This window comes from Mixophyes fleayi, chromosome 7 (genome assembly GCF_038048845.1).
Source record: "Mixophyes fleayi isolate aMixFle1 chromosome 7, aMixFle1.hap1, whole genome shotgun sequence".
In the NCBI taxonomy this organism is placed as follows: domain Eukaryota; kingdom Metazoa; phylum Chordata; class Amphibia; order Anura; family Limnodynastidae; genus Mixophyes; species Mixophyes fleayi.
The window spans coordinates 103,917,546-103,938,081 of record NC_134408.1 but is presented as its reverse complement, the minus strand read 5'-3'; the positions used below and the strand labels follow the sequence as shown (position 1 = coordinate 103,938,081).

General features: G+C 41.8%; 1 protein-coding gene across 1 annotated transcript in view; it reads right to left on the bottom strand.

Moving 5' to 3' along the window:
• SGO2 (shugoshin 2) overlaps positions 1-20,536 on the bottom strand; it is a 57,620-nt gene that overhangs the window by 26,304 nt on the left and 10,780 nt on the right. Inside the window, exon 4 of the mRNA XM_075180239.1 lies at positions 19,229-19,306. Within this exon, the coding sequence (XP_075036340.1) occupies positions 19,229-19,306 (78 nt within the window). The remainder of the gene's footprint in view (positions 1-19,228; positions 19,307-20,536) is intronic.

Here is a 20,536-nt window from a genome sequence, read left to right as displayed (position 1 = left end):
ACCTTGCCTACTAGAATAATCCTCCTCCCACACCAACAAATCTTCATAATCAGATTTGTTGTGTACAATACCTTCCTCAAGCAGGGACATCTCAGTATCTGAGTCCTCTAATTCCTGAGAGATAGGCTGCCTCAGACGCTTGCGCATCCTAGTAGACGAGGCAGTCTGCAAAACTCTTTCCAGAGAAGCGGACACTCTAGTTAGGCCTAGAACTAATCTCTCCAAATTCTGCATCTAAGAAGGACTTTGTGAGGACCCAGTTAAAATGGGTAGCAAATAAAATGTCTGACCCGAAGCAAGGGCATCAGAGGACTGCGTACCCTGGGGAGAAGTAAAGGGTTCAGTGCCTACCGTTCCCAAGAGTGGTTTGTTTCTCTTAAATGCCGCAATGGACTGAACTAGTTCCCTGGCCAATGCCAGTTCCGTCACCTCGGCTGCCCCTCCAGATGAGCGATGACGCAGGTCCTCAAACATTGCACAAACTTTCTGGTTCAGACCATTGGTTTGGAAATTTGGATTGGCAACTGGAACTGGTGAAATACAGTACAGTGACAGCTTTGGACTTATAACCTGTCCCTCTTTCTGACATGATTGTAATAAAGAGTAACAGATATGAGACACACACTGCAGAACAATCTACTGTATATTCAGAAAGGTCTATCAGTATTTACCACCCCAGCTACCAGTGTAAGTGGGCGCACACAGTGACTCTATACAATATATCTATAACAGTATAATATATACACACACACACTAACACAGATAGAAAATAGATACATATCTATTACATATGTAGAAGAAAAAGAATAGTACACAATCTCAAACACTCAGTTAGAAATATCCAAATTTCACTAATATAGCTAAATGAAAACTTCTCTCTCTCGCTTTCTGTCTCCACAGAGCTTTGTGCGTGTGACTGCAGGCTAAAATGGCACCCGAAGAGGTTGGATGAACGGGAAAGCATGGGGGCGTTTCAAACTCCCTGCAAAATGGCTGCTTTCCAAAGCAGTATAGCTGGCCCACAGAGTGTTAGAACTGGGTGAGGACTGGGCTCTAAACGACAGCCTCACTCCGGTAACTTGCCCCTGGTACCTGACCTCCAACGCTGGTGATCCTGGACACTGTACTGCTCCACTGCCGAATCGCTGAGCGGGGGAATGACCGGGCACAGAACGCAGGCACCTCCGACATTCCTTCTGCCTGGGAGACAGCCGCTGCAGCCACGGACCCCAGGGCGGCCTGCAACTCTGCCCTGGACAGCGGCTGGGTCCCCAGGCACATTACTGGGGAAGGGTGACCCTTTTCCTGGGGACCAGCACTGTTAGGGAGGGGGAAGGGGCACTAAAGCGCCTCTGGCACTCTCCATAAGTCACTGCATTCACTGCTATCTCAAACCTATTCTAAATAAAAAATGTAAATAATAAAAAGGCTAATCTAAAAAACCCCAAGGTGAGCAGTGCCCCCCAAATGTTAGTTTTTTATTTCACATGCACTATTAGAAACGACACACTAGCTCCTGAATGCAGTAGCTCCCTTCGCATAATGAAAAAAATAACAGTGGGAGCTTTGCAGGCTATCAATTTGTTTTGGTATAGAGTAGCTGATGGGATATCCATCCGGAGTAGGAAACATACACTATATCATCATCATTTATTTATATAGCGCCACTAATACCACAGCTCTGTACAGAGAACTCACATCAGTCCCTGCCAATGGAGCTTACAATCTAAATTCCCTAACACACACACACACATACAGACTAGGGTCAATTTAATAGCAGCTAATTAACCTACCAGTATGTTTTTGGAGTGTGGGAGGAAACCGGAGCACCCGCAGGAAACCCACGCAAACACGGGGAGAACATACAAACTCCACACAGATAAGGCCATGGTCGGGAATTAAACTCATGACCCCAGTGCTGAGGCAGAAGTGCTAACCACTAAGCCACTGTGCTGCCCCTGTACGGGCAAATGCTTGACCATTACACCAACAGGGACTGTAATGACATTGTATTCAAATACATATACGTTAATATGGAGTTGGTACCCATTTTGCAGCCATAACAGATTCCACTCTTCTTGGAAGGCTTTTCACAAGATGCTGGAGTGTTTCTGTGGGAATTTGTGCCCATTCATTCTGCAGAGCATTTATGAGGTCAGGCACTGATGTTGGACTAGAAGGTCATGGCTCAGAATCTCCGTTCCAGTTCATCCCAAAGGTGTTCGAAGGAGTTGAGGTCAGTGTTCTGTATGGGCCAGTCAAGTTCTTCCACACAGAGCTCATCAATCCATGTCTTTGACATCCATGCTGGAATAAAAAGGGGCCTTCCCCAAACTGTTACCACAAAGTTGGAAGCATAACATGGTCCAAAATGACTTGGTGTGCTGAAGCATTAAGATTGCCCTTCACTGGGGATAAGGGGCCTAGCCCAATCCCTGAAAAACAGCTCCAAACCATTATCCCTCTTCTACCAAACTTCATATTTGGCATAATGCAGTAAGGCAGGTAACATTTTTTTCCAGGCATCCACCAAACCCAGACTCGCTCCTCTGACTGCCGAACAGAAAAGCGAGATTTAGCACTCCACAGAACATATTTCCACTGCTCCATAGTCTATTGTTGGTGTGCTTTACACTACTTCCGACGCTTGGCATTGGTCTTGGCAATGTGAGGCTTGCATGCTGCTGCTCGGCTGTGGAAACCCATTCCATTAAGCTCCCGCCGCACAGTTTTTGTGCTTACATTAACCCCAGTGGAAGTTCGGAATTCTTCAGCTTTGGAATCAGCAGTACGTTGGTGACTTTTAGGCATGCGCTTTAGCAGTCGTTAACTCCACTCTGTGATTTTTTTGCAGTCTTCCTCTTCGTGGCTGAGTTGCTGTTGTTCCTAAACGGTTCCACTTTCTAATAATATCACTTACAGTTGACTGTGGAATATCCAGCAAGGATGAAATTTCACGAACCGTCTCATTGCAAATGTGGCATCCTATCACAGTACCACGCTTGAAGTCACTGAGCTCTTCAGAACGACCCATTTTGTAGAACAAATGTTTGCAAATGGAGACTGCATGGCTAGGTGCTTGATTTTATACACCTCTGGCAACGGGTCTGATTGAAACACCTCAATTCAATAATAGGTGTAGCCAAATACTTTTGTCCAGATCTGTTAGACCATTTATGCCTCTCCAAAAAGCTATCAGTCTTGGACACGACCACCAAATATGGAGAAAGGACCCGACTGCAGAATACTATAGAAGAATTACTCTGAAACTTTCACTGCAACATATTCAAATAGACAGTTTTCGGAATAAGTATTTAAAATTATAAAGTGCTCAACAGAAATGTTCTCACTACACGCTCTCCATACAGTCTCCATTTCCACAGCTTATGCTATATTTGAAAGTGTCAGAAGACTTAAAAAGTTCTCTGGAGACATGTCCAAGGTACGGTAGGCTTTAACTAATCATGTTACTCAGAAAAGCTGGTCTGGGATCATAAATTCCGAGAGGTCCTCTAACACTGACAGATTTTCAATATACAAGAGGATGTTGGTGACTCAATGTTCAAAAAATACTTACTTCTTTTAACATTCTTCTTAACATTTTTTATAAAGATTATAATATTTTAATGAACCAAATTTTTTTAAAAATTAAAAAAATACTTTAATAGAACATCAACACCCATGCTCAGCATCTTTGAGGCTTATATTGTTAGAACTACAAGTCACTTTACTTTCGAGAGACCTCTGAACATAAACTATTCCTTGGCAAATGACATCCCTGAATGTCAAGTTATATCTATGCAGTAATACTAACTGTAAAAGTCCTCAGAATATGAAATGACAAGACTGCGGCAGGAAGAAAGATGATCATTTTAATAAAAGACATAGAAAGTCTATTCTACTATGTCCACTGCATAGTCCTGCAAAACGTTCATAATACTGACTTATTTGCTTTGTAAATTGTTGCTTAATTTGTGACTGAAGCTGTAAAAACTCCTCCAGTATTATTACTTTTATGGGCTGGGTACCATTTCACGATGCTGATGATTGCGACATACTCTATACAGTCAAAAAAAACTCCGATTAGAAGAATGCCTATAAAAACAAAATGCAGACTTACCTTAAGAATGACCATGTAGATCAGCGACATGCTTTTGCTGTATGCCGTTTGCTGACAATGCCAGTTTTTTTATTGTTGTCAGTTATCATAGCGACTGAGATTTCTGTATTTAAAGCAGCAATGTCAGCAGCCGTGTATTATGTAAAAGTGTTTATAGTTTTTCTAATTTTAACCTGTAGCCTAACCCCAACACTAGAGATGGGCGGGCTCGGTTCCCCGAGAACCGAACCCGCCCGAACTTCCGGAATCAAAGTCCCGAGCCGAGTCGGCTCGCTACTCTCCCACCTGCTCGAATTCCAAAACGAGACAAAACGTCATTGTGACGTCGTCGGATCTCGGGATTTTTAGAATGAATAAATAGCAGCTTCCACAGACATCCAGCGCCATTTGAGAGACGGAGAGAGAAGGGTTAGGTGACGGTCGCAGAAATTGGAGCAAAAATTAAAGCAGGAAGAGAGTAGTAGGAGGCATTTTTCCTCATTTACACTACAAGCGTTTGGGGTGTCAGATATTCCCCTGTTCTAAAAAAGCTATTTTCTGGTGTTGAAATTATATATATACTAGCACTATATATTTCTGAATGTGCACTACAAGTGTTTGGGGTCTCATGAAAATGAATTCACAGCAGTCAACATATGAGCAGGATCAGCAAGCAGCTGCTGGCACCAGTCCTGATGGTAGTCTCCCCTGTACGTCATCTGGTAAAGCCTTTCTAAAAGTACATAGTCTTTTTAAGTCAGGGAAAAAAACACACACAAAAAAAACCTTTTACCTTGTTGAAGAGAAAAAGAGCTGTAACTGATGAAAAGTTAACTGCCGAGAAAAAAAAATTGCCAACATGCCATTCTACACACGCAGTGGCAAAGAAAGAATGAGGCCTTCGCCTTTCTCTATTAGTGCGAGATCTAAAAATGTTACTGAGCCTTCTTCTTGTAAGGTGACTCGTGACCAAGCAAGACCAAGTAAAGTGGGGCACAACTACTGTTACTTGTGAAAGCCGAGCTGCAAGAAAACAGTAAGGCATTAGAGGAAAATGTATGCTCAGAATCAGAAATGACACCAATCCCTGAGGAGAGTCCATTCACGAATGGTATGTGTAATCGTGACCATTCTGATAGTGTACCCATAAAGAAGGGCCCTTTCAGCATTTCTGCTGATGTGTCCCTAAACAACAACCCGAGTGTAGCCGGTGATACACCAATTGAGGATGCCACTTTGGAATTAGAAGAGGATGAGGGGGAGATTTGTGTAGCCGACGAGGGCGCCAATGAGGATGTTGATGAGGATGAGGTTGTTTGTGTAAGTCCTGCACCAGTGGCAGCAGTTCTGGCACGTGACAAGAAGCAGCCCAGTCATGCCTTGGCATAAGACCAAAAAAGCCACTTCTTATGTGTGGAATTATTTCTACCCAAATTCTGACAACAGCTATAGAGTCATTTGTAGTGTATGTCAAGCCACAGTCAGTCGAGGGAGGGACCTTAACCATCTTTGAACCTCATTCATGTTACGCCATTTGACGAGAGTTCATGGCAAGGTGTTGGGAAAAGCTGAAAGTTATGGCAAAAAAATAACAAGCACTCCCATCATCAGCTAGGACCCTTCCCTCACCTACATCCCGACGGATGCAATCTACACCCACAACACCGTCCTCATCAATATTCTCAGTAGCGATCGGAGTTAGCCCTGCATCGCACTTGATAAGGCTCGATGACTCCTGCACTATAATTGATTCCTCTGAAGAATGTTTGAGCGTTAGTCCCACTACTACTGCTGTTGCTGGGGGTGAATCTTCCTCCCATAAGAAGCCCAAGAAGAAGAGCACTACTACTTTAGCAAAAGATTGTTTCACAGTTAATTGTTGTAGAGGAAGCAAATATGACAGCAGTCACCCAGTTGCAAAGTGGATCACAGACACCATGGCGACTATGCTAGTGTTAAATCTGCGTCCAATATCCACAATAAACGCAGCTGGTTTTTCACAATTAATTGAGGTTTTGTGTCCCCGTCACAAAAAGAGGATTTTTACTCACCGTAAGATCAGTTTCTCTTACTACACTGGGGGACACTGCGTTACCTTGGTGTTAGTAGGTGGGCCTGGAATTAGGCACTTATAAACTTGTTTGTTCCCCTAACTCCTCCCCCACTATGCCCCTCCTCTGTAGCTGACTCCAGTTTTGTATAACCAAGCCAGGAAGAGAGAAGAAGCAATTTAGAAAGCAACACCAAAGATAGCACTACTTTCAGAGCAAGGGAGGGCGCACAGTGTCCCCCAGTGTAGTAAGAGAAACTTATTTTACGGTGAGTAAAAATCCTCTTTTCTCTGTCCTACCACTGGGGGACACTGCGTTACCTTGGGGAGCTACCAAAGCTGTGTCCAAGGGCGGGAATGCTCTGGAATGGCTGTGCGCAATATTTTGTTGCCAAAACCCTGCATTTGTGAATGCAAAGGCATGCAACAAAGAAAACAACATGCAGCAGAAACAGACTCTGCCACTCTGTACAACTGCGCCATTGAATGACGCTGTTGTGTCGTACAAAAAGCTGCAACCCTCCTGGAGAGTGCACTGTAAAAGTCACTGGATCCTGCAGAAGGGTACAGACAGAATGTTGGTCGTGATGCGATAGCAAGAGACCACCTAGACCCTGCCCCGCCCCCTACGCTCTTTAGCGCTAGAGAAGCTAAAGGGCATAAAATTCCTAAACAGGAACTGTGTGAACAAGAGCACAAACTAACTCCCGTTGGAGAAACGTTACACACAAAGAAGAGGCACAAGAATGATATACCGCAATCCCTGTGTCAGTGGTATGCAGGCACTAAACGTAAGAACCATAATGCCTCGTACAACGCACCACTAATTTTTGGGGAAATAAAATGAGGAAGAGCCATACACACTCTCGCCCCGGATCCCCTACGAGATGTGATAGCCAAGGGAGCAGCCTGGATTGAGTTAACAACTCAATCCACACAGTGATATCCAAAGGATCACCATATACACTGATTCAACAGCTTAAGCCAATCAGCGATATCTAAGGAAGCACTGATACAGTGCTTAAACCATTCAGAGATATACCAGGGAGCACTCATACAATGAGCTAAACGGCTTAACAAACTCAGCGATAACTGAGGAAGCACTCATATAGAGAACTGACAACGTAAGTCCGTCATATATACAAGAGAGCACTCATACCATGAGTTAACAGCTTTCAAAAAAAATAAAAATTTAGAGTCACCGGAGGCCGAAGCAAGGCCCCTGATGACGAGAATTAGACTCCCTGGAAATATGCGACCAACCAAAGGTGGGCTAAGCCTGAAGAAACCCCTTAAGCAAGACAACCTTCCGGTGAGCTAACCGGAGAGCCATGGAAACTGCCGCTGAAGGGAGTAAGGCGGAGACCTGAATCGGAGCCAGCTAGAAAAGAAAACCCTTTAAAGATTCCTGAGTGGGATGTGTAAAACTCAAGGAATTTACACCAACCGAATATATTTTCAAGCCCAAAGAAACAGCTGAAGAAGCTCTACGGCTGTATTTGAGGTAGCAACCATTTCCCTGTAAGGGCTCTTAGGCCATAAATGTTGGGTGTCCGACGCCACAGCGTCAAACTAGATGATGGAAATAAAAAAGGGCCGAACTGCAAAATGAGGCCACTCTGGGACCGGAAAAAAAGAGGAACGTCAACGCTAGTCCCCTAAACCAGGAGAACACTGCTTTGCGAGACACACGGCGGACCACCAGACTAGCTGGGATGCGCCCCCTCCTAGAAACTCTTGAACACCCACGAGGAAATGGGACCTGTAAATAACATGTACACTCCCTAAGTTCTGGGGAAACCAGACTTGGCTATGGACAAATCCACTTGAGGGTCATTAGATTGAGAACCAACAGACAAAACAGGTTAACATGTCAAAAGAACCTGGGCTCCCTCTCGGAGAGCCCTATGACCTAACCAGGAAAGCACAAAGGTATTAATCCTGGAGTGACCCACTTTATCTGGTAAATGACTGATTGCTAAGGCATTCGGCACTCAATAATAATACATTGGACTCACTTGGCCCATAGTATGTCAGAAAGCACACCCCTTCGACCATACACAGGTCGACCCCTATCCTGCAATTAGGATATGGGTATTCCAGAAGTGCTACAAATATACAACAGCCCTGCATTATGAGACCGAATCTCTACAAGTTTCCTGACCCCCTGCACAAGAAGGACAACTGACCCACTCAAATCAGTGTGGCTAAGCACCACCCGAAAAGTAAACCAGTGGATCAGGGCAGAGGGATGCTATGCACGTCCAAAACAAGGAAAACAGCTTCCCTTGATGAGACTCTCCCTGTTGAGACATGGGAGATGTTCCGATGAGGAGAGCCAATGATTCACTAGAACCTTGGTATCCTATTTTATAAAACATAAACTCATGTTATTGAAAGGAAATTCTGCCAGGAACATTTTGGCACTGTGTAGAAGAGAGATGAGCGTGTTCTTCGGTAGGAAGATACGGAATGTTCCATTCTAGAAGATGAGGCAGAAGCAAACACTTCTGGTGTGGTAGAATAAGCGAAGACCTGGGAAGGTCTAAAGTGACCACCTGCGAACTCAATAATGCAGCCCTGCTGCTTGCTGAGAGGCTGCAAGTATAATATTCTGGCTGAAAACGTCTAGCTATAAGCTAAGCGTTGGTTGTAATAAAGAACTTCCATCTACCGGGGATGCCCCCCCAGACCTATGGATGTTTACCTGACAGCCACTGTACATAAACTATAAAGTACCCCTGTAAGGCTAGGCCTTACCCGGAATGTGGTATCCTGACCTTAGATCAACAGAGAGGATGAACGGATTGAACACGTAAACATCATGGCCTGGTGTCGCCGATATAAAAATAAAAGAAAGCACACCCACCGCCAGAAGCCTTTGAATACTCGTTTGTAATAGTGCCAATTGAGAGTTCCGATATTGGAACGTAGTCCTGTAATCTTGTGACAAACTAGTGTTATCATAGCTGGATGGCTATATTACTACCAGCTATGACTCTGCTGGGTGAATACAAACCAACCCAGTAACCCTTAATGGAAATAAAGGGTAGAGAATTACTTCTGTCAGAGAACCCCTAGATAAAACCCTTTACCAGCTCCTGCTCTGTGTAGGAAAAACCTCTTTAATCAGCTCCTGTTTTAAGGATAGCAGAATAAGAGAACTGAAAAACCACAGGGTTGTTACCAGCCGGGATTACTTCCCTTGTATTCACTCTGACAGGAAAGGGAGGAAAGATGAAAATCTGGCCAGTCTATTACCATTTACCTGGTTTTTGTCAAAAAGCAGACACCAAGTGAAATATATGAGGAAAAACATTTTCTCAATAGGGTGCCACTAAGGCTTAGGTTGCAATGAAATAAAGACTGGAGTTTTGCCTAAAACTGTGTAAAGTTTAAGCCGGAATAATTCACCTTGTGTGTCTAACCAGAGGGAATAATGTGCTTGTTAGTAAAACCAAGATCGACATAGACATCCTCTGGTGAGGAATGACCTACATCCTGATTCTGACTGTGACAACAGTGAGAAATAAAAACCCGCCCATCTGTGGAAGATGGTGAACAACAGCGTCTCTGTTCAGATGGTCTTTCACCTGAATAGCGGAATGCCGCTTCTGTTTTAGCGGACAGATATAAGCTGTGTAGGGGCTTAACCAACACAGTGTTACATGTGTAGAAGTATGAAAAAGGGTATACTCACGCACCATTTCGGACTTTAAAATCACCTTAATGAGCTCGACCACCCGAGGCGACAGTGATTTAGGTCAGACCTGTTTCTGCAAAACTGCTGACACCGAAATGGGAACACCCTGTTTGTAGACCCTAGGCCATTGATGCTGCCGTAGATTTAGCCCAGATTGACATCCGCGGAACTGCAGTCACCGAAGTGGATGCACCTTGTTCGCCAAGCTAAGTCTCATAAGCTGCATAGAGAGCATCCGGGCTAAGCTGTAGAAAAGGTGATATTAAAATATACATTTTGTACAGACATAATGAAACTCGGGTGTACCAACAAGGAACTCTGACACCTAAGACAATGGTAACCAAAGGGTCAGGAATATAAATGAATCTCATCATTTGTACATAAATATTGTCAGTACAGACGGAAATCTCCTACTGGGGGAGTTTTTCCAGCCAAAACGCAATGGAATTATAGGCGAGACCAAATACATCTGAATGACATGTCTTGGGCACCTTAATTATATACACATTGCAACATGCAAATGCTGATTCTTACCTCGGTAAAGCATACAGCATAAATATATATCCTTTTAAATAAATACATTGTGTGATACATACACCTATACACACAGGTATACAATATATATATATATACACACACACACATATACATACACACAAACGTGTGCATACAGAGCATTCTGGATAGGCTGGTCAAAAGATAATCCAGAAGTACATAAAGGCACCTGTGTATCCTAGTACAGACATAACAGAAAATGTCTATTACACTTAGGAACTCTGCTGCAGACACAGTGAAAATTAAAGGCACAAGTTGCAATAACAAGCTATATATATATATATATATATATATCAAACAAAATCTTTAAGCCCAGAGCGCTTAATTATATAGTATGAAAAAAATAAAGATAATACTTATATTGTAGTAGGCAGCTCCCCGGTCATTCAACACCTGTCTGCAAGTGTCAGACCTAGTAATTGGAACACAAAAAGACAGGGGGCGCCAACATAGTGCATTACAATAATTTAAAAATGCAGTTACAACTCCAAAGATAGGTTTTATCCGTACCAGATGGTGGTAGACTGATAGCCAAATAGAATATAGTTCTTGCTAGAAACACTGGAAATCTGTACCAAGCCTGGATGGCAGATGGAACATAAAATAAGTAAAAACAAGCTTATCTGCGCCCGTTACACAGCCGTAGAGGGTTCCAGCCGGCACCACCTCCAACATCCGACAGTGACCACGGGAAGCAGTAAGGTATGTAAGAACAAACTCTCCGACGCGTTTCGTCTTATCAGTAAGACTTTTTCAAGGAGTAATAACAACAGCATGACTGCGGAATCCTAAATACTCAGGACCTCTTAACGAGAGCCAATCCTGGTGCAGTGCCAAATCAGAGGGTGGAAATCTCCTAGATCCGATACGTCATATCCGGTTTTGTCACTTCCGGTATCGGAGATATTACAACACCCGGACCACAGGAAATGAAGAATAAAGTCCGATATGTCACATCCGGTTTTAACGTTTCCATAGCAACCCGAAAAAGGTGACAGTATATAAATATTTACATCACAAGGTACAAAAATCTGGACCCAACGCCCAGTACATACATAATATACAGGATATACAGAGGACCATTAACATGGAAAAATATACTACCTAATACAACAAATTATTAGTTAGATAGACATATACATGTAAGGGAATTACCTAAAAGGAAAGAAACCAATATTAGTGATCTCATATACAATGTAATTTACACTAAAAAGGAGGCCATCTCAAATGCCTCATTAAGACCTTTGGGTGCCATAGTATCCAATCTATATACCCAATACATCTCTCTACAGGTAAGTCTTTTAGCTAAATCGCCACCTCGTGATCCCAACACCACATGCTCAATCCCTTTAAATTTAAGACCACTGGGATCAGCATTTTGACAAAAAATAAAGTGTCTAGAAACTGTGTGTAGGTCTGATCTATTTTTTATAGCCCTAACATGCTCCTGAAGACGAAGCTTAAGAGCTCTCTTAGTCTTGCCTATATACACCTTGCCACAAGGGCATTCTAATTGATAAACTACTGACGTCGTACGGCAATCAATGCGGTCATTAATGTTATATTCCTTCTGATGTAATGAATCATAAAAAACTTTATTAAGCGGAGAAGTAAATTTACACATATTGCAGCTGTTACATTTGAAGAAACCTTTACCCAGGTTCTTCAAAAAAGTACCCTTATTAGTCTTGACCTCTTTTAATTGACTAGGTGCCAACATAGATTTCAGATTTCTAGTTTTCTTAAAAATGATATCTGGTTTTGACGGAACCACAGATCCCAAAATAGGATCCATACGGATCAACTTCCAATGTTTATTTAGAACAGATTTTATTTTCCTCTCATCTTTGCTATATTCTGTAATGAACGGAACACTATCTTTACACCTCTCCTGATTTTTGTTCTTATAAACTAACATTTCTTTTCTATCCATATCAGTTATTTTAGTTAATGCATTTGTAATAATCGAATCAGGATATCCTCTCTCCCTAAATCTATCAGTGAAAATAAGGGATTGTTCCCTAAAAGATTTGTCATCTGAGCAATTGCGTTTAATACGATTAAACTGTGATTTGGGAATATTGTCCTTCCATTTCATAAGATGACAACTGTCATAATGTAGGTAACTATTTATGTCAACCTCTTTAATGAAGGTTTTTGTATGAATCTCTGAACCTTCACTTTCTAGAACTAGATCTAAATATTCTATATTGTTATCATTAATCTTAGATGTAAACCTCAGATTGAAATCGTTGTCATTTATATAGCACAGAAAGTTTTCCAGAGGTTGAAGAGGACCATCCCAGATTAGAATAATATCGTCTATGTATCTACGATAGAAAATAATATACGTAGAAAAAGGGTTACTCTCGCCATGAATAAATTTGGATTCCCATCTCCCCATTAACAAATTGGCGAAACTGGGGGCAAATATAGTCCCCATCGCCGTCCCGCATATTTGCAGGTAGAAATTTTCCAAAAAGCTGAAATAATTCCGGGATAGGATAAATCCAATCATTTTACAGATGAAGTTCTTATGTCCATCAGTTAAATTCCCATCTAGCTGAAGATAATAATTCACAGCTTCTATTCCTCTAGCATGGTCGATGGAAGTGTACAATGCTTGTACATCTATTGTTACCCATTTAAAACTAGATTTCCATTCTATGTTACCTAAAAGTTGTAATAAGGAGGTAGAGTCCTTCAAATATGCGGGTAAAGTAACCACATATTGTTTAATAAATGAATCTACATACTGTGATACATGTGACGTAAGGGAACCAATCCCCGCTATAATAGGTCTCCCCGGGGGTTTATCAAGGGATTTATGCACTTTCGGCAAATAAAAGAAAATGGGAATGACAGGTGACTCCTGAAGAAGAAATAAATACTCATCTCGAGTTATTATATTATCACTAAGTGCCTCATATAACATTGGCTTCAGCTCCTCCACAAACTTAACTGTGGGATCTTGTTCTAACTTTTTATAAGAAGTTTCATCATTCAATAATCGCATAGCTTCCACAATATAGTCATCCCTATTTAAAATCACAATCCCTCCCCCCTTATCAGCCTGCTTTATGACTATCTTGTCATTTTTCATTAAACCATCTAATGCTTTTTTCTCAGAAAAGGAAATATTCCTTTTAAATTTCATTGTAACGTTAGTTTGGCAGAGATCCTTCTTAACTAACTGAAAAAATGTGTCTACGTTGCTACCTTTAGATTCAAGGGGATAGAATTTAGAAGGCAATTTTAAGCCAGATGTTGATACTTTACAATTTTCAATTTCCGAGATGTTTACATCTTTTTTCAAAAAATGTCTTTTAAGCGTGAGTCTCCTAATAAATCTATTCAGATCCAAAAATAAATGAAAATCATTAGACACACTAGTAGGTGCAAAGGAAAGACCTCTACTAAGTAATTGAAGCTCATCTTGGGTAAGGTTACAATCAGACAAATTAAAAATACCTAATGATTTAGGGCTAAGGGGTTCTTGGCGAGCAGGGGATTTCTCTAATAGTTTCTTCTCTTTCTTTCTCTTGAATCCCCCTCGTGTCCCTCGTCTTCTATATATCTCCTTTTCATAGGAGAAGCTATTCTTATATTTTCTCTGAGATGGAACTTGTTGTACACCGTATCTTCTTTGGGTGTTGGAGTAGGGGATAAAAAATCCTCCTCAGTACTCCAAAACCTCTCTCTCTGTAGTGGAGAAAATCTATTTCTAAGAGTTAAATATTGGGGTGGTCTTGTTCGATAGACATTTCGATGTTTTTGGGGAACATTAATCCAATCATTTCTGTCTCTAAATCTAGAGCCAAAGCTCTTTTCATCCCCTTGTACTTTTGATAGTCCCTCAGGACCTTCAACAATTTGTCTCTTAGTCCAACGATAGACTTGGTTATTAGCATAGTCTTTTTTATCTCTCGCGTATTTTCTCTCTTTCCTTTCTACCACCTCAGACTCAAGTCTATCCAATTTTTTATGTAGCACCTTCTCATTAATTTTATAGTCTTCCTTAGATTTCAGAATCTCCGCCTTAGATTCTTTATCTTTAATCTCTAATTGAACAGACATCAGATTTTTTTGTTTCTCAGAGACAATCAATCTCATAAGATTAATAGAACATTCATCTAATGTTCTATCCCACTCCTTTATAAATTGTGGGTTATCTAGGCCAAACGAAGGGTTCTTTTTAATTCTTAAACCTCTAGGCACCCTTTTGTTTTTTATATACTCTTCCAGACCAGCTATATCCCACCATATCCTAATTTCTTTAGCCAATACTTTCTCCAAATTCCAAAAGAAATTGTCCAATGATTCATGTTCAATAGATACATTATCAGTATCACTAAAAATCTTTTGACAATATTCAATTCTTCTGTTTTCAATATTTTCAGATCTAAACATATTGAAATATACTATAGCAGCTCAGCTTAAAGTACAGACAGTGATAACAAACACCAAACAAAATCTTTAAGCCCAGAGCGCTTAATTATATAGTATGAAAAAAATAAAGATAATACTTATATTGTAGTAGGCAGCTCCCCGGTCATTCAACACCTGTCTGCAAGTGTCAGACCTAGTAATTGGAACACAAAAAGACAGGGGGCGCCAACATAGTGCATTACAATAATTTAAAAATGCAGTTACAACTCCAAAGATAGGTTTTATCCGTACCAGATGGTGGTAGACTGATAGCCAAATAGAATATAGTTCTTGCTAGAAACACTGGAAATCTGTACCAAGCCTGGATGGCAGATGGAACATAAAATAAGTAAAAACAAGCTTATCTGCGCCCGTTACACAGCCGTAGAGGGTTCCAGCCGGCACCACCTCCAACATCCGACAGTGACCACGGGAAGCAGTAAGGTATGTAAGAACAAACTCTCCGACGCGTTTCGTCTTATCAGTAAGACTTTTTCAAGGAGTAATAACAACAGCATGACTGCGGAATCCTAAATACTCAGGACCTCTTAACGAGAGCCAATCCTGGTGCAGTGCCAAATCAGAGGGTGGAAATCTCCTAGATCCGATACGTCATATCCGGTTTTGTCACTTCCGGTATCGGAGATATTACAACACCCGGACCACAGGAAATGAAGAATAAAGTCCGATATGTCACATCCGGTTTTAACGTTTCCATAGCAACCCGAAAAAGGTGACAGTATATAAATATTTACATCACAAGGTACAAAAATCTGGACCCAACGCCCAGTACATACATAATATACAGGATATACAGAGGACCATTAACATGGAAAAATATACTACCTAATACAACAAATTATTAGTTAGATAGACATATACATATATATATATATATATTTATTAATATATATATATTAGATGTTCAATGCAGCATAGAAACTCCCCTAGGCTGTATACCAGGAAGTTTCTAGGAATTAGACACCAGGGGGTAAATGTATCAATCTGCGGGTTCTTCAACACCCACGTGTTCAGCCTCTTCCGCGATTAAATTTCAAGCGGCGCTGCACTGTAAAGGTAGGTTAACCCTTTACAATGAGGAGGCTGAACACGCGGGTGTTGAAGAACCCGCAGATTGATACATTTACCCCCAAGTGTGAAAAACCGTCCTAGTCTATATCCAAAAAGACTGAACAAGTTAACTTTTGTTTAGTAAACAAAATAAAAACAATACAGAGGTACCGGCAGTTTTTAGAGGCAGAGGGGTTACAGCGTGCAGCCCGATGTCTCTGTCTGGCACAGCCTCCAGGCATGGGCGCCGTCTGTGTTCAGTAGCTGAAAGGGGGATGGAGTTCAGACTTCCATCCGTCCCCAAGATGGCCGCCTCCACGTGCCGCCGAACTGCACATACAAAGTATGTCAATCGGCTTTAATAAGGCATCCTCCGCTAAATTCAATGTGCCCAGGCTGCGGGGAGCATTACTGCGCTAATCGCCTTATCCGAAAGCGCAATTGCGTCTCTGTCCCCCCGCTCGCTGCCCACAGGGGGAAGGAGGCGGGGGACCTTACCGGCATGTCTGCGGGGGGAGGAGAGGCTATTGTAGCTTCACTCCCGCCCGACAAAGAATTAAGGGCCCCGGCCGTTCTATATGGCCGTTTAAACTAAAGATATATATATATTGTAGCCACTTCCGTGGCTGCGGAGATCTGCTGCCCTTATGGCAGTTACAAAAAGAGGGCCAACTGCTCATTTCTAGGGGGAGACTGCCGGCAATGGTGGAAGGTAAGAGGCAAGCTGCTTCTTACCCTGCGCTGGGATCCGGGTGAAGTAAACCTGACAGGCTATTCACCCACTCTGGGACTTAGGCTGGATCCCCACGCCGCACCTGCAAAAAGGAATAAAATAAAAACATGAAACCTAAAATTAGACTAAGTATAGGCAGGAGCCTATACAGAAGTGACCTTTCTCCAGAAGGCACTTACAACAACTGGAGTCAGCAACAGAGGAGGGGCATAGTGGGGGAGGAGTCAGGGGAACAAACAAGTTTATAAGTGCCTAACTCCAGTCCCACCTACTATACCCAAGGTAACGCAGTGTCCCCCAAGGTAATGCAGTGTCCCCCAGTGGTAGGACAGAGAAATTCCATCGTGACACCACTTTTCACGTAAAGCTATTCCGCAACTGTACCAAAACGTTTATAAAAATGTAGTAATTGGGCTCAAAAATGCCATTCTACCCACTGTACACTTAACCACAGATATGTGGACAAGTGGAAGTGGGCAAACCAAAGACTATATGACTGTGACAGCCCACTGGGTTGGTCATTCACCTTCACAAGCAGGAACAGCAGCAGCATGTACAACACTACGTAACATTTGTCACAGGCAGGCTACTCTTTGTATCACCGGCTTCCCTAACAGGCATTTAGCTGATAATTTGTTAGGAAAACTAAGGGATGTCATTGATACATGGCTTATACCACTTGGACTCTCCCCAGGATATGTTATTTCTGATAACGCCAACAATATTGTGCGAGCATTACAGCTGGGTGTATTCCATCACATTCCCTGTTTTGCTCACACAATAAACTTGGTGGTGCAGAGCTTCTTGAGAAATAACCGTAAGGTGCAGGAGATGCTAGCGGTGGCCCGTAAAATTTCGGGATATTTCCGGCATTCTGTCACAGCATGTAGGAGATTGCAGCAGTTCCAAGAACAATTTAACTTGCCCTGCCACCAACTTTAGCAAGAGGTGTTAACAAGGTGGAATTCCACCCTGTACATGCTTCAGAGGATGGAGGAACAGCACAAAGCCATACAAGCATATTGCACAAGCCCTGACATTGGGAAAGGAGGGGGGATGTATTTCAATCTTGCACAGTGGGGAATCCTTTCTGTTGCTGTGCAAGGTGCTGAAATCATTTGAAGTTGTGACGTGTGAAGTGAGTGCAGACTCTGCTAGCTTGAGACAAGTCATTCCCTTAATTCGACTTTTGGAAAAACAGCTTGACAAACTGAAGGAGGAGATGAAAGAAAGCAATTACGCAAAGTATGTTGGCCCTGTAGATCAAGTACTTAATTTGCTTTGCAATCTTCCAAGAGTTATTAAAATCTTGAACTTGGATCACTATGTTTTGGCGACTGTGTTAAAGACCTACATTGATTCTTTGCTTCAAAATGACCGAGATGTGAACATTTGCAAGGAGCTATTGGTCAGCAAGTTGTCCGCTGAACTGGGCCTTGGCTTGACGACGTCTCCTCCTTCAGTTTCTCAGGCAGCTGCTGCTCGGAAAAAAATTCACTTTCCAAAGAGAAGCAGGTATGATGCAGGTGGCAGACCACATCAGTTTGACATCTAAGCTGGTTTGAAAGATTTTACCAAAAAATGTGTGACCTTGCCCATACCTCCATCCAATCCTACTATTAACATGCAAAGGATGGTGGAGGATTATTTTCAAGAGTTAATTGGTATGGAAATGTCACACAGTCCCTTTCCATACTGGTAAGAAAAATAAGCCATTTGGAAACCCATGTACAAACTTGCAATACCTAAGCTGCCCACCCTCCAGTGTGTACTCAGAAAGAATATTCAGCACAGCCGTGAACCTTGTCAGTGATCGACGTAGGAGGATACTTCTGAAAAATGTGGAAAATATGATGTTCATCAAAATGAACTACATCTTCCACGAGGAAGGACTTTACCGGCAAATACATCCAAGTACTGCCACTTCTCTAATGGTGAATTCCAGCGGAGATGAATTCATAGTCTGTGATGATGATGTACACACTGATGAGGGTGAGGATGATGCTAAAGATGATGACGACAACATCTTTTTAAAACTTTCACTATAAGTGTAGGGTGTAATCTAGAGCCAACAAACTGCAAAACAAAACCAGACAAAACCAAAATACGCAAGGGCGGTTTTGCCAAAACCAAAACACAAAGGTAATCCAGATGCAAAACCAAAACACGGGGGTCAGTGAGCATCTCTACCCAACACTAACCCTAAATGTAACCTTAAAATTAGATAATAAAGTCATCGGCTGCTGGCATTGCCGCTTTAAATCCATAAATCTCCAAGTCGCTATGATAACTGACGTAACTACAAAGTGCCGGCATTGTCAGAAATCGGTATATAGCGAAGGCATGACATGTTGATCTTCCGTGTCATTCTCATATTAAGTCTGCATTTTGTTTTTATAGGCATTCTTAAAATCGTTATAGATTTAGATTGGTATAGATCGGTATCACCAGTGTCATTATGACTACCACCAATTTATTAGCATTGCAATGGCTATTTTGTCTGCATTTCGTCTATTGATTAAACCTGCATTTCTAAGAAAAATAAAAACATAAAATAAATGAAAAACAAAAAACTAAACACCTACGTACCTCCATTGTGCTACTAATCTCAATTGCTGCAGGCAAATTCACATTCATGAATAAATCAATATCCTTAAGCATGGTGTTCTGTAAACAAAAGCAAGCAACAGTACATATTATATTACTGTATATTGACATTCCTATGCCAAAAATATCAGTTTATGGCACAATGTAAACATACAAAAACAAGCTATTGGGGTGCAGATTATATGATGTATAGCACTATATATATATATAGATAGATATAGATAGATATTAAAAAAAAAAAAAAAAGTTTTGTCCTGTCAAATAACAAAAATACAGAAATTATACAGAACACGCGTCATAGTTATAAGCTGCAGATGAAACACAAAAAGTGCTAGTTGTGTGTGACTGCTGGAATAAGTCACTAAATGCTTGCCACGCTGTAATTGATCCTCCCTCTACCCATGTCATTAATTTGCTCACTGCCCTGTAGTTTATTTCCCGCCTATTCCACAATCATGTAGTTAATTTACTTTCCTCCTGCGGTTCATCCTCATATCCGATGCAATTAAATTCACATTCTCCCTCTCACCCAAACCAATGCCTTCCCAAATATACTCTTCCTTCCAAGCCCCCAACTAACTAGCACTCATCCTTTTAAGGGCTGCTGACTCCATTTGGGATGGAAATAGTCTGAATCACTAAAATCCCCCAAAAAAACATGTGCTCTTTGCAGCTTCCCGCCTTACATTTATGGGGAGATTCAATTCAGCTATGGCAGGAATCTCTGCTCATTTTCCATCGCACTCCATAGAGGTGCACAGAAAAATGAGCAGAGATTCCTACCGTAATGGCTGGCAATGTACATAGTCGGAAATCATGGTGTCCGCTCATCGCCAGCAATTGAATCTCCCCCATAGTGTTGTGCATAAGCGCTAAGCTGTCCTGTTCTCTCGTACCCTCCAAACCCCTTCACTGCCATGCGCACAGCAACCGTTCACCAATGCTCTGTATCGCAGTAGTGAACAGAAGAATACCTCACAACTTTTTCATCGATTGGGACAAAGTTTCCGAACCAGGACAGAACCCTCAAATCATGACTGTCCTGCCTAAATTGAAACGGTTAGGAGATATGCAAAGGAGGGCAGGCTTCAGCACACTCTCTGCTTTGATACCATGGTGAGCAACGAGTTATATACTGTAACACTTACCATGGTAACAAAGCTGGGGGAGTGCTGAAGCCTGAAATCCTCCCTGAGATTAGAGTTTATAAACATGGGATGACAGAAAATAAGATTTTTGTGACTCATGGTAAGCAGGCATGAAATCAAACCACCAGGTAGTGAGTGGCAA